Genomic DNA, 16,028 nt, shown 5'->3' with positions numbered 1-16,028 from the left:
AAGTCTTATGATGCAGATTGTGGGAAATACTTTCTGTTTTCCCTTCCCCTTTCCTTCCAGACCTATTTGAAAGCACTGTCCTTCATTCAGTGACTATTTTATATAATTGAAAGACTGTTTCTGGGTGATTCATGCATAACTGCACAAATAACCTTCAGGAACACAGATCAGTACTGTAAATCAAAATTTTATTACAGTCCTAGACTAGTATAAGAAGGGTGGGACATAAACAATTTTGGAAGCTAAAAAAATATAAAAACATGTTTAAAATCAAATGTTTAAATCTAAAAAAAAGTATAATAAAGATAAAACATTAAATACAAATAAAATAAAGTGACTATGGTTGAATAATTCTATTATAATACAGAACACTCTTAACTGACAAGTCAAAACTAAAAAAAAATAGAATTAACTTGAAGCTCATAAATGCTTAAATTTTCCTGGTAAGAGTAAATTTGTCAAAAGGAAGATATTGACCAGGTTATTGTATTTTTTTAAAAAGTGTTTTAAAACCTGAAACCATTTGTGGTGGGTGGAGTCTAGGGCTCATATAGGATACTGTACTAGGACAATTATTTAATTATATGAACCCTTCCAAATAGACTGGAAAGAAAAAAATGTTAAAAGTACCTCTACCTAAGAACACCTCTAGTTACAAATTTTTCTAGATAAGAACTGGGTGTCCTCGAAGAAGGGCGGCATACAAGTCTAATAAATAAAAATCATAATATTTTTTTTGCCTCTTCTCGAGAACTATTTTCCACTTACAAACCCAAGCCTCCAAAATTGTAACCGGAAAAGACAGGGAGAAGCCTCTGTGGGGGCTTTCTAGGAATCTCCTGGGAGGAAACAGGGCCGGAAAAGGCGGGAAGAAGCCTCCGTGGGGCGCCTCTAGGAATCTCCTGGGAGGAAACAGGGCCTCCACCCTCCCTGTGGTTTCCCCAATCGCACGCATTATTTGCTTTTACATTGATCCCTATGGGAAAAATTGCTTCTTCTTACAAACTTTTTTACTTAAGAACCTGGTCACGGAACAAATTAAGTTCGCAAGTTGAGGTACCACTATATATGGTGGAGTGTTTTTCTTCAGTGGGATCAGTCTATCTGGGCAATTTGGTCTACCCAATTATGGGACAGAGCATACTGCTTCCGTTTTCACCTTCAGCCCCAGGGGTTTTTATGTAAAACAAAAATTGTACAGTTGAATAAAACGAGAGGAATAAAACCAGTCAGTTATCTTTGCTTTCAGTTCAAAGGCATCCAATGTTTTCACTGCCCTCCTTTCTGAAATAATTCCACCAGAGCCTTTGAAAAATATTTGGCAAATGGTCCACAAAACAACACCCACTTGCTTGCATCTGAGCGCAATGTAATTCAAATATTGTGTGTGGAGCATCAGTTATCAATAGGTTTCTAAGTAGATTCACAGAACTGCAAGTTGTAAAATCCTAACATGGTTTTGAGTTACGTCTGCCCATCATACTCCTATTCATGAGAGATGCTTTCAGTTTCTTGTCTCCAAAGTTTGGGAACTAAATAACAGTTGTCCTTAGTGGCTACCCCAATTCTGTAGAATTTTTTTTCTTCCATATACAGTAATACCTCATCTTACGAACTTAATTGGTTCCAGGACGAGGTTCGTAAGGTGAAAAGTTCGTAAGATGAAACAATGTTCCCATAGGAATCAATGGAAAAGCCAATAATGTGTGCAAGCCGATTAGGAAAATCCAAAACATTAAGGCTTAAAAAAAAAAGCTGCCGGCAGACGAAGCTGAGGCGAACGGAGTGGGGGGAGGGAAACCCATGGAGATCCAGAGGGGAGAATGGGGCAGGACAGAGTGGAGAAAAACGGAGGAAACCCATGGAGATCCAGAGGGGAGAATGGGGCAGGACAGAGTGGAGAAAAACGGAGGAAACCCATGGAGATCCAGAGGGGAGAATGGGGCAGGACAGGGTGGAGAAAAACGGAGGAAACCCATGGAGATCCAGAGGGGAGAATGGGGCAGGACAGAGTGGAGAAAAACGGAGGAAACCCATGGAGATCCAGAGGGGAGAATGGGGCAGGACAGAGTGGAGAAAAACGGAGGAAACCCATGGAGATCCAGAGGGGAGAATGGGGCAGGACAGAGTGGAGAAAAATGGAGGAAACCCATGGAGATCCAGAGGGGAGAATGGGGCAGGACAGAGTGGAGAAAAACGGAGGAAACCCATGGAGATCCAGAGGGGAGAATGGGGCAGGACAGAGTGGAGAAAAACGGAGGAAACCCATGGAGATCCAGAGGGGAGAATGGGGCAGGACAGAGTGGAGAAAAACGGAGGAAACCCATGGAGATCCAGAGGGGAGAATGGGGCAGGACAGGGTGGAGAAAAACGGAGGAAACCCATGGAGATCCAGAGGGGAGAATGGGGAAGGACAGGGTGGAGAAAAACGGAGGAAACCCATGGAGATCCAGAGGGGAGAATGGGGCAGGACAGGGTGGAGAAAAACGGAGGAAACCCATGGAGATCCAGAGGGGAGAATGGGGCAGGACAGAGTGGAGAAAAACGGAGGAAACCCATGGAGATCCAGAGGGGAGAATGGGGCAGGACAGAGTGGAGAAAAACGGAGGAAACCCATGGAGATCCAGAGGGGAGAATGGGGCAGGACAGAGTGGAGAAAAACGGAGGAAACCCATGGAGATCCAGAGGGGAGAATGGGGCAGGACAGAGTGGAGAAAAACGGAGGAAACCCATGGAGAATGGGGAAGGACAGGGTGGAGAAAAACGGAGGAAACCCATGGAGATCCAGAGGGGAGAATGGGGCAGGACAGAGTGGAGAAAAATGGAGGAAACCCATGGAGATCCAGAGGGGAGAATGGGGCAGGACAGAGTGGAGAAAAACGGAGGAAACCCATGGAGATCCAGAGGGGAGAATGGGGCAGGACAGAGTGGAGAAAAACGGAGGAAACCCATGGAGAATGGGGAAGGACAGGGTGGAGAAAAACGGAGGAAACCCATGGAGATCCAGAGGGGAGAATGGGGCAGGATAGAGTGGAGAAAAACGGAGGAAACCCATGGAGATCCAGAGGGGAGAATGGGGCAGGACAGAGTGGAGAAAAACGGAGGAAACCCATGGAGATCCACAGGGGAGAATGGGGCAGGACAGAGTGGAGAAAAACGGAGGAAACCCATGGAGATCCAGAGGGGAGAATGGGGCAGGACAGAGTGGAGAAAAACGGAGGAAACCCATGGAGATCCAGAGGGGAGAATGGGGCAGGACAGGGTGGAGAAAAACGGAGGAAACCCATGGAGATCCAGAGGGGAGAATGGGGCAGGACAGAGTGGAGAAAAATGGAGGAAACCCATGGAGATCCAGAGGGGAGAATGGGGCAGGACAGAGTGGAGAAAAACGGAGGAAACCCATGGAGATCCAGAGGGGAGAATGGGGCAGGACAGAGTGGAGAAAAACGGAGGAAACCCATGGAGATCCAGAGGGGAGAATGGGGCAGGACAGAGTGGAGAAAAACGGAGGAAACCCATGGAGATCCAGAGGGGAGAATGGGGCAGGACAGGGTGGAGAAAAACGGAGGAAACCCATGGAGATCCAGAGGGGAGAATGGGGCAGGACAGAGTGGAGAAAAACGGAGGAAACCCATGGAGATCCACAGGGGAGAATGGGGCAGGACAGAGTGGAGAAAAACGGAGGAAACCCATGGAGATCCAGAGGGGAGAATGGGGCAGGACAGAGTGGAGAAAAACGGAGGAAACCCATGGAGATCCAGAGGGGAGAATGGGGCAGGACAGAGTGGAGAAAAACGGAGGAAACCCATGGAGAATGGGGAAGGACAGGGTGGAGAAAAACGGAGGAAACCCATGGAGATCCAGAGGGGAGAATGGGGCAGGACAGAGTGGAGAAAAATGGAGGAAACCCATGGAGATCCAGAGGGGAGAATGGGGCAGGACAGAGTGGAGAAAAACGGAGGAAACCCATGGAGATCCAGAGGGGAGAATGGGGCAGGACAGAGTGGAGAAAAACGGAGGAAACCCATGGAGAATGGGGAAGGACAGGGTGGAGAAAAACGGAGGAAACCCATGGAGATCCAGAGGGGAGAATGGGGCAGGACAGAGTGGAGAAAAACGGAGGAAACCCATGGAGATCCAGAGGGGAGAATGGGGCAGGACAGAGTGGAGAAAAACGGAGGAAACCCATGGAGATCCAGAGGGGAGAATGGGGCAGGACAGAGTGGAGAAAAACGGAGGAAACCCATGGAGATCCAGAGGGGAGAATGGGGCAGGACAGAGTGGAGAAAAACGGAGGAAACCCATGGAGATCCAGAGGGGAGAATGGGGCAGGACAGAGTGGAGAAAAACGGAGGAAACCCATGGAGATCCAGAGGGGAGAATGGGGCAGGACAGGGTGGAGAAAAACGGAGGAAACCCATGGAGAATGGGGAAGGACAGGGTGGAGAAAAACGGAGGAAACCCATGGAGATCCAGAGGGGAGAATGGGGCAGGACAGGGTGGAGAAAAACGGAGGAAACCCATGGAGAATGGGGAAGGACAGGGTGGAGAAAAACGGAGGAAACCCATGGAGATCCAGAGGGGAGAATGGGGCAGGACAGAGTGGAGAAAAACGGAGGAAACCCATGGAGATCCACAGGGGAGAATGGGGCAGGACAGAGTGGAGAAAAACGGAGGAAACCCATGGAGATCCAGAGGGGAGAATGGGGCAGGACAGAGTGGAGAAAAACGGAGGAAACCCATGGAGATCCAGAGGGGAGAATGGGGCAGGACAGAGTATAGAAAAACGGAGGAAACCCATGGAGATCCAGAGGGGAGAATGGGGCAGGACAGGGTGGAGAAAAACGGAGGAAACCCATGGAGAATGGGGAAGGACAGGGTGGAGAAAAACGGAGGAAACCCATGGAGAATGGGGAAGGACAGGATGGAGAAAAACGGAGGAAACCCATGGAGAATGGGGAAGGACAGGGTGGAGAAAAACGGAGGAAACCCATGGAGATCCAGAGGGGAGAATGGGGCAGGACAGAGTGGAGAAAAACGGAGGAAACCCATGGAGAATGGGGAAGGACAGGGTGGAGAAAAACGGAGGAAACCCATGGAGATCCAGAGGGGAGAATGGGGCAGGACAGAGTGGAGAAAAACGGAGGAAACCCATGGAGATCCAGAGGGGAGAATGGGGCAGGACAGAGTGGAGAAAAACGGAGGAAACCCATGGAGATCCAGAGGGGAGAATGGGGCAGGACAGGGTGGAGAAAAACGGAGGAAACCCATGGAGATCCAGAGGGGAGAATGGGGAAGGACAGGGTGGAGAAAAACGGAGGAAACCCATGGAGATCCAGAGGGGAGAATGGGGCAGGACAGGGTGGAGAAAAACGGAGGAAACCCATGGAGATCCAGAGGGGAGAATGGGGAAGGACAGGGTGGAGAAAAACGGAGGAAACCCATGGAGATCCAGAGGGGAGAATGGGGCAGGACAGGGTGGGAAAAAATGGGAGGAACTCAAGTCTGGAGGTGGGGCATCCCAGCGGCCCACGGCAGGTTCGTAAGGTGAAAAAAGTTCGTAAGAAGAGGCAAAAAATTTCCGAACCCTGGGTTCGTATCTTGAAAAGTTCGTATGACGAGGGGTTCGTATCATGAGGTACCACTGTACCACCAAAGTTAATATGACATTCCCCCTCCCCTGTTTAGAAAGGTGTTAAAACAGTTTTCTGCTGGTCATTTGGAGACAACATTATTGTGCCTTTTTGTGTTACGGTAGGCTTGGTTTACACTATAAGGCTGATTCTGACTTTTCCAGAAAGTTGCTGGATTTGTTTTATAAATTTTTATTGTGAACTATCTAGAGCAGGTTTGTCTAACCTGCAGCCCATTGGCCGCATTTGTTCCTAGACAACTAGTAAAGTAGCCCTCACAAGATGGTAAACTTTTAAGGTCATGTTATTTATATACGTTAACTATACTGCTCAAAAAAATAAAGGGAATACTCAAATAACACATCCTAGATCTGAATGAATGAAATATTCTCATTGAATACTTAGTTCTGTACAAAGTTGAATGTGCACAACAGCATATGATATTGATTGTCAATCAGTGTTGCTTCCTAAGTGAACAGTTTGATTTCACAATCGGAGGTTAGTTGGAGGAAAGATTAGAAGTAATGTGAGAACATATTATTTTCCTGAAAGTAGTAGATGCTTGGAACAAACTTCCAGCAGACCTGGTTGGTAAATCCACAGTAACTGAATTTAAACATGCCTGGGATAAACATATATCCATCCTAAGATAAAATACAGGAAAGGGCAGACTAGATGGACCATGAGGTCTTTTTCTGCTGTCAATCTTCTATGTTTCTATGCTTAATTTACTTGGAGTTATAGTGTGTTGCTTAAGTGTTCCCTTTATTTTTTTTGAGCAGTGTATATTATATATTTTACTAGTAGCTCTTGTCTTTACAGCAGTGACTGTTCAAAGTTATGGTGGCCTTGAAAAAAGTGACTTGAGGCTGTTTTTTACACCTATGACCGTTGTGGCATCTCCATGGTCATGTGATCAAAATTCAAGGGCTTGGCAACTGTCTCATATGTACGATCTTTGCAATATCCCGGGGTCATGTGATCCCCTTGTGACCTGCTGACAAGCAAAGTCAAAGAGGAAGCCACATTCACTTCTCAACCCTGTAACTAACTTAACAACTGAAGTGATTCGCTTAACAAATGTGGCAAGAAAGGTCGTAAAATGGGGCAAAATTCTCAACTAGCAGTAGAAATTTTGGGCTCAGATTACCTGTATATGTGGCCCAAGATAATTCCTCTTCATTCACTGCAGGCAAAGCAAGCAGGTGGGGGTTGCTGCTCCCTCCGCTACTGGTGCGTGAGATTTTGCTTCTGCTCATGCTCAGCAAGCAAAATCCTGCAAGGGGACACGCATGTGCGTGAGATTTCAGCATTTTTTTTTGCTTCTGCACATGCGCAGAAGCAAAACATCGCCGAAATCTTTGTGAGATTTTGCTTTCTGTGCATGCTCAGGAAGCAAAATCCTGCAAGGGGACATGCATGTGCGTGAGATTTCAGCATTTTTTTTGTTTTTGCACATGCGCAGAAGCAAAACATTGCCAAAATATTTCAGATTTTGCTTCTTGCGCATGCGCATGCGCAGAATCTCACTCAGTTGCATGCATGCGCATGCTGGAGGCATGAAGCTACACACACAGCTCAACTTATGCTACCGGTGAGGCTTTTTCTATACCGGTAGCAACCCGCTATTGAAAGCAAGCCAAAAAATTGGATACATGCGGTACATTTTGGGTTTGGTTAGAGCGTGTGTAGTACTGTAGCACTATACTGTGTAGGTGCTGCGGTGGGAAACAATTCAAGTTTCAGCCAAACATTTTAATTTTTTAATGGTAATTAAACTTTTAAAATCTCATTTCAGATGCAGTCAGGGATGAGTTATACTTTCAAATATTAGTGACCCTAAGATGCAGGTAATATACCAGCCTTATGAACTAGCCCAGTGATGGTGAACCTTTTCTTTCCTTGGGTGCCGAAAGAGCATGTGTGCCCACACCCATAATTCAATGCCTGGGGAGGGCGAAAACAGCCCCCCCCCTTCCCCGGAGGTACTCTGGAATGGCATCTTTCACAACTTCTGGTGGGTCCAATAGGCTCGTGTTTCGCCCTCGCCAAGCTCCAAAGGCTTCCCTGGAGCTGGGGGAAGGTAAAAATGACCTCCCCAATCCCCCCAGAAGCTCTCTGAAAGCCAAAAACACCCTCCCAGAGCCTCTGTGCGAGCCAAAAATTAGCTGGCCAGCACACACATGCTGAGCTAGGGCAGCAGCTAGCATGTCAGCAGATATGGCTCTGCGTGCCACCTGTGGCACCCGTGTCACAGGTTCGCCATCACTGAACTAGCCTTTAAACATGTTGGAAGTCAGTGTCATTGATTTAAGTGTAGACTGAAAAATGTACACCGATTGCTGTTTCTAAATACTTTCTAAAGTTGTTTTCCTCTAATCAAACAGGAGGAAAATATTACAATGAACTTGACAGATAAGATGTATTAAAAAATCAATAGCAATTTGATCTGTGCTGGTTGCATTGGGGAGTAGATATATGTGTTTATCCTGTGTTCCTTATTTTCCTTTTGTAGAGACAGTATGTCTGACACTTAAGAAACCTAGATGAAATGAAGGGTGAAAAACAGATTCAGAAAGTATGCATAGTTTATTTCCATTGCTTTTCTATTTTATAGAATTTAATTTTCTACTAATCTGTTGGAGTTCTATTTTGCATTCCATTTGCTCATTCAGCATTTAAATTGATCAAACATTTTAATATACTTTCTTATTTAAAGGGTTAATTGAGTTATTTGGCATATATCTAATTAGAAAACTACATAATACTAGAACAGTAATTTGTGAGTTAATAATTGCTCATTGGGTACTTAAATGGACTAAATCTGAGGGAGATAACACTGAATGCTAATATTTAATCTTTACTTGCACAATAAAGCAGAGCTAAGTAAGGTTTCTTGGTATTAAAGTGGAATAAATGATTGAAGCAAATTTGACTGCTTTAGGTGTTAATAGAAAGTTACTCTTTTGGATATTAAAAAAACTTTTTTCTCTACATTTAATTACTGTTCTGGGGAAAGATACCATTCTAATTACAATATATAATCGGTTCTTGGAGCTTATTGTCCCATGTATTTGTTATAAAATAGATCAATAAAACTGATCTGAATTTATCCTGTAAAACATTAAATGTCTCAATGTTGTATTCTTTAATTATAGTATTCATGTGGAGGGATTGTATGAATTGTAAGAAAAATTATCTTTGGATTTCCAAAACTGTTATCTATTGTTATCTATCTATTGTTATTTTCATTTCCCTTTAAGACATAATAAATCTTGTCTCTCAGCTACATGACCTCTTGTGTAAGCACTTTATATCATAAATGCTGGTCAGTTAACATCTGACATTTCAGAATCTGAATCATGTTTATTCAAATATACAACATTACCTTTATTTCAGGGTCAAGCTATCCAGAGACATTTTGGAGTTGGGAGGCCTTAATAAATTGAATAAAGTGAATAAATAATAAAAATTAGTGAGATTTGTAGGAGTGAGAGGGAAAAAAAATCCTTATTGTCTTGGCTTGTACGTAGGCACCAAGAAATTGGAGATTTTGCAGGTTACATATTTTGCTTCACTGAAAGGATTGAAAAGTTATTTTTTTAATATATTATAATAGGAAGCTCTTTAATTATTACAAATTTATAGCTGCTTTTTCATATGGCAAAGCAAAAGTAATATATCTGTATATTAGTACTGTATAACAAAAAATTGAATTGTGATTAGATAAGCTTCCTCCAAATTTAAAGAAATACATTCAAAATAAAATGTAATACAGCGATCCCTCGATTATCGCGAGGGTTCCATTCCAAGACCCCTCGCGATAATCGATTTTTCGCGATGTAGGGTTGCGGAAGTAAAAACACCATCTGCGCATGTGCGCCCTTTTTCCATGGCCGCGCATGCGCAGATGGTGGAGTTTGCGTGGGCGGCGGGGAAACCCCGATCTTCGTCTGCTCGCTGCTGCTGCGGCCGCCCAGCAGCTGATCTGCTCGGCGGCAGCAGCGAGGAGCCGAATCGGGCTTTCCCCTTTGCGTGGGCGGCGGGGAAACCCCGATCTTCGTCTGCTCGCTGCTGCTGCGGCCGCCCAGCAGCTGATCTGCTCGGCAGCGCAGCAGCAGCGAGCAGACGAAGATCGGGGTTTCCCCGCCGCCCACGCAAAGGGGAAACCCCGGCTCCTCGCTGATGCCCCCGCTCGCCCGCCCGCCCGCCGCCCGCCAGCAAGAGGGGGAGAGATAGAGAAAGAGAGAGAAGGAAAGAAAGAGATGAGAGAGGGAGGAAGAGAGTGTGAGAGAGGAAGAAGCAAGATAGAGAAAGAGAGAGAGAAAGAAAGATGAGAAAGGAAGGAAGAGAGTGACGTCATCGGGTGGGAAAAATCGCAATATAGCGTTTCGCGAAGATCGAGATCGCGAAAATCGAGGGATCACTGTACTCTAGAAAGTTCTTAAGCATTTGTGGTAGGCAAAGGAAACTATATCTGATTCAAATAATTGTGATATGATGAGATCTGGTGCGTAGGATTGATATGAGAAATCTGTATTCTCTTATCTGTGGGGAACTGAGAAGAGAAAATCTTTTTCCTTTTATAAACTAGCAAAAATATGAGTTGTTCTATGTTGCAGTTTCCTTTTAGTTCAGAAAAAACTTTGCATGAGAAATAACCTTAGTGACAAATAAATAATTACAGATGTAGTTTTTAAAAGTAGAAAACACCTTACAAAATAAATAGTTTTTCGTAGCCATAGCAGAAGAAACTTGAGACTTGATTATATAATCCCGTCAACCAATTAGAGAATAATTTAACCTTCTTTCCAAAATTTCTTTTTTCAACTGATAATATATTGTTTTATAAGAAAGTAATAGTTTCTTTTACCTCTTCTGCTTTTGATAGACTCATAAACTGATTACTGAAAAATCCCTATTCATTACTGTACTTGGAACCAATTATTTGAAAATACTTGGAAAAATACTGTAGGAAGCATACTTTAAAATTTCAATGGCTAGAGGTTTTAAAGTGAATTTAACTTCAGCTCATTATATTTCATCCATTAGTATTACTGAAAGTAGTAATTCTAAGTATATCCTGTATAATTTAACTTCAGTTGGTCTAATTACATTCAACTGGATCGTAGTTTTAAAAATGTGGGGAGGAGAATTATAGAGCAAGTACTGTACGGTATTTCTCAATCACTGGATTGGATATGGGGGGAAAATAACATGTAATTATATAATAAATATTATGTTGTGAACAAACATTAAATTGCATTTAACTAGTTTTACCTCTATCATGATTTTTTTTCTTTGCATATCTATTATCCTGAATGTGGGGTCTTCTCAATTGTAGTTGTTCCAAACAGTGCCTGGCCCAGTTTATTAGGGAGAAATCTCCATTCCTGTGTCATTACAATTCTTTGACTTACACTGGCTATAAAGTTTATTCCTGGCCCAAAATCTGGTTTATTTATTGTCTAGTTGGAACACGTTGTAGTGGTTAAAGTGTAGTACTGTAGGCTACTTCTGCTGACTGCTGGCTGCCTGCAATTTGGCAGTTCAAAGCTTACCAGGTTCAGAGTTGACTCAACCTTCCATCCTTCCGAGGTGGGTAAAATGAGGACCCAGATTGTTAGGGGCAATATGCTGACTCTGTAAATCACTTAGAGAGAGCTGTAAAGTGGTATATAAGTCTAAGCGCTATTGCTATATAAATCCATTACTGTATTCAATATACTCTACATGTTCCCAGTGTACTAATCCCTGTTTAATTATATTCCAGGAGCTTTATTTCAAGACCCTTACTAAGCAAAAGCAAAAAGAAGTAATGGAGAAGAATGGAAACAACCAGAAACTTCGGGTTTGTGTTGCTACATGTAACAGAGCAGATTATTCAAAATTGGCCCCAATCATGTATGGTCTTAAATCAGAACCACAGTTCTTTGAACTGGATATTGTGGTTTTGGGCTCTCATCTGATTGACGATTATGGGTAAGATGCATACTTTATTTCTTCAAACATGCTTAACTAGAATGGTGGGGACAGTTTTCTTAAGATTGTTTTCTTTGTTCCAGGTTCAAAGATAGTCCTTACTTAATGGCCACAACTGGGCCTGGAATTTTGATTGTAAGTCATTTTGGTCACCAATTAGAACCATTTTATGATGGTTGCAAAGCAAGTCATTGGTTGTTAAGCAGATTGTCATTAAGCAAACCATTTGGTCTTTAAGCAAATTGGCAAAACAGTCACAAATCATAGTTCATATGGCCATAGTACATTGTAACCAGTGGTAAATGAATCATGTGATCATGGGTTAGTGTGTAAAATGAGCATACAGAAGTTGTAACTCTGAGTTATAAGTAACATTTTTAAAAATCTGTCTTAACTTTGACCAGTTGTTAAGAGCTGGTCTTTAAATGAAGATAACCTGTATTGACTTAGAACACTTGCTGATCCTACAAATTTTCATGCAGTCATCAAAACAGATAAGAACCAATTCATACATTTGAATCATTCTCCTCCTATAATAATACCAAGTTGGCTTACCAGGAATCTATACTTCAGATCTCTATCTTTTTAGGAACAACCATGTTACAATTTCCTGTTGTAATGATTCTGAGAATAGCAACAGAAACCAGTGACAATCTGTCCCAGTTCTTCATTTTTGCAACAGATATCTCTGAAGAGATGTTTCTTCATTTGCTAAATTGTATGCGTTTCTCAATAATTTCTGAAGTCGACATTTCTTAATATTTGGGAACAGTGTCATGAGACTTAACCGATGCTTGCTATACCTATCTTGGAGGAGCACTGCAGATACAGGTAGTTCTGGACTTATAGCCATTTGTGTAGAGACCATTCAGAGTTACAATAGCTCGGGGAAAAAGTGACCTAATGACAGTTTTTCACACTTACGATGGTGGTAGGATCCCCATGGTCACATGGTCAAGCACTTGGTAACTAACATGTATTTATCATAGTTACGATGTCCAGGGGTCAAGTGATCACCTTTTGCAACCTTCTGACAAGCAAGATTCACTTGACAACCACGTTATTACCTCCTAACACCTGCAGGGACATTTAACAACTGTGGCAAGAAAGGTCATAAAATGGGAATCAAACTCACTGTTATTATTTATTAAATAATTAAATAATACTGTTATTATTTATTAAATCTTGCTTAGCAATGGACATTCTGGGCTCAGTTGTGATCGTAAGTCGAGGACTATCTGTACAACCCTTACTTACATAATGGTTTTATTAATGATACTTGATGATGATGATGATTGGTTCTACTGTCAGCCAGAGGTTTAAGATTGAATTTGACATTTTTTATCTATCGGTTGATTACTTTCATAGATCTAGAATAGGCAGATGTGAATGTTTAATGATGTTACAGATATCATCTCAGGATGCAAACTATTCTGAATAAAGCTGCCTTTTGCTATTGACTGATGGTGATTTTGTCAATGTTGATGGTGTTCAGGTGGTGCTCCAGTTGTTTTGGGATTGCATTGAAGGCACCTATTACTATTGGGACTATTTTTGCTACAGTCATTATTATTATTATTATTATTATTATTATTATTACTGCTATTATTTATTACATTCTTTGGGTCGAAGCTATTCATATTACAGTAGCCCCTCACCTATCGCTGGTGTTACGTTCCAGACCTGGCCGCGATAGGTGAAATCCGCGATGGGGAATTTATCGACTGATAGTACTTATTTAAGTATTTATATTGTAATTCTTTGGTAAGTTTTCATTGTTTTAAGTGTTTATAAACCCTTCCCACACAGTATTTATTTTAGATACAGTATTTAAATACAGTATTTACAATTTTAGATTTATTTATTTTTTTAAAAAAACCTGCCGACCGAGTTCGGCGGGCTGTTTAAATCGACTTCCTCAGAAACCCGCGATGAAGTGAAGCCGCAGTAGGTGAAGCGCGGTATAGCGAGGGACTACTGTACCCATCATTATCTTGTCAGAGAAATATAATTTAATTTCTGTAACTAGCATGCTGAATCTGTCACTTCAATGTTGTCAGTGTATGTCAGTGCAATCTAAGCACTTTTCCTCTTCCCTCATTCCAGAAATACCTACCGTATGATTGAACAAGATGACTTTGACATCCACACCAGATTACACACAATAGTAAGAGGCGAGGATGAAGCAGCTATGGTGGAATCCGTTGGTCTTGCCTTAGTCAAGTTGCCCGATGTGCTCAATCGCTTGAAACCTGACATAATGATAGTCCACGGAGACCGATTTGATGCTTTAGCGCTCGCTACCTCTGCTGCCTTAATGAACATTCGGATTGTTCATATTGAAGGTGGAGAAGTCAGCGGGACAATAGACGATTCCATCAGGCATGCCATTACCAAGCTGGCTCATTACCACGTGTGTTGCACAAGAAGTGCAGAACAGCATTTGATCTCTATGTGTGAAGACCATGATCGCATTCTTCTGGCCGGATGCCCTTCGTACGATAAACTGCTGTCTGCCAAAAATAAGGATTATATGAGCGTTATTCGAATGTGGTTAGGTAAATGAGTTCTGTATGTATATGTAAGGCTACCGTTTCATGAAGCAGAGTACAACCCATCAGATTGGTATTGCCCCTTAATCTTATTGTATCATCCCAGGCACATAGCAAAAAGAGGTTTATCTGACACCTGTCGGGGTTTGCCATTATAGTTGGTAGTTACAATTTGATAACTACCAAAAATGTTTGTCTCTGGATTATATATTAGAATTTATAATATAAATTCCATGACTGCACCCTGGAACAGAAGTCTAGATTAATTTTATCAGCATTCTTTTCACGTTAGAATGTTTTTACAGGTAGTCCTTGACTTACACTTGTAACTGAGCACGGAATTATGACCGTGGTCATAAATGGAGGCATCACATGACCAGATTTGACATTACAACTCTTTTTTTCTGAATGCCATTAAGGCAACACCATGGTCTTTAAATGAATTCTGTGCTTGCTGTTTTTTGGTAACTCAAATTTTGCTTTTTAAGTGTGTATGCATGCATGCACACAGTACATTTACATTGTTTTCACAGGTGAAGACGTGAAGCCAAAAGAGTATATAATCGCATTACAGCATCCTGTGACCACAGACATTAAACATTCTGTAAAAATGTTTGAACTAACTTTGGATGCCCTCATCTCCTTTAACAAGAGGACTTTGGTTTTATTCCCAAATATTGATGCAGGTGAGTGATATGACTGTTATTATTATGTTAACGTACTGTATTAGAAATGTAAAAATATATATAAAATTTAAGTGATAGTGCTATGATTATTCCACTTTCACTTCTTTGATATCCTTGATTATCAACAGTAATTAGGATCACTAAGCAATTACTGTACTTGGAACACCGGTCCATTACATGGAACACTGATATAAAGATTATATATATTTAATTACTTTTGAAAATGTTTTTGAATATACATCAGTATCAATACATGAACAATGAGGCATCTGGGTATCATTCATTTGAATACAGATAGTAATGATAGTATTAATATTATTTGTTATTTAAATCATACTTATGTAATTGTAATAATATTCTTATACGTATTTGTATAATTTTGACAGATTATCTTAAAAAAGAATTACAATGATTGATCTGATTATCTTCTGATTTCATTATGCAAAGTGGCTTGTAATAATTTCTGTATACCTTCATAGTCCCCTTACGCTTATTCAAAATTTATTAAAAGTCTTTTTTATCCTAGGGAGCAAAGAAATGGTTCGGGTAATGAGGAAGAAAGGCATTGAGCATCACCCAAATTTCCGCGCAGTAAAAAATGTTCCCTTCGACCAGTTCATCCAGCTATTGGCTCATGCAGGCTGCATGATTGGGAACAGCAGCTGTGGTGTACGTGAAGTTGGGGCATTTGGAACTCCTGTCATCAATCTTGGAACCCGTCAGATAGGGAGAGAAACAGGTATTTAAAAACAGCAACGACAGCTTAGCACTGGGTATCTTTGTCTTATCTTAAAAAGTTTCTGTAGCTCTGTCAAATTCTTTAGTCATGCTCTTAACTGGAACTTGAAATCTGTAGAGTGGAGAGAACTATCTAACAAACTGAAAGCTATTGTTTGCATAGAATTGATACACTGTAGATAGTCTTATGTCCGCAGTTGGGACCAGAATCTCCATTGCTTGTTCAGTGAATTATGCCTAATTTTTTGTCATGGTTCTTAAGTGAATCATGATAGCCATTAAGAGAATCGCATGGTTAAGCAAATCTGGATTTCCCCATTGACATTGCTTTTGAGAAGCTACTAGGAAGATGGCAAATGGTGATCATACGATTCCCCGGGACGGTGCAACCATTGTAAATACATGCCGGCTAACAAGCTCTGAAATGTTGGTCATGT

General features: G+C 41.8%; 1 protein-coding gene across 1 annotated transcript in view; it reads left to right on the top strand.

Moving 5' to 3' along the window:
- GNE (glucosamine (UDP-N-acetyl)-2-epimerase/N-acetylmannosamine kinase) overlaps positions 1 to 16,028 on the top strand; it is a 79,026-nt gene that overhangs the window by 27,638 nt on the left and 35,360 nt on the right. The window contains 4 exon segments of the mRNA XM_070742290.1: positions 11,407 to 11,615; positions 13,722 to 14,173; positions 14,701 to 14,853; positions 15,380 to 15,592. Of these exon segments, the coding sequence (XP_070598391.1) occupies positions 11,407 to 11,615; positions 13,722 to 14,173; positions 14,701 to 14,853; positions 15,380 to 15,592 (1,027 nt within the window).

This window comes from Erythrolamprus reginae, chromosome 2 (genome assembly GCF_031021105.1).
Source record: "Erythrolamprus reginae isolate rEryReg1 chromosome 2, rEryReg1.hap1, whole genome shotgun sequence".
NCBI classification, from domain to species: domain Eukaryota; kingdom Metazoa; phylum Chordata; class Lepidosauria; order Squamata; family Dipsadidae; genus Erythrolamprus; species Erythrolamprus reginae.
Note: the sequence above shows the minus strand (reverse complement) of the source record. Positions and strands in the feature narration are given on the sequence as shown.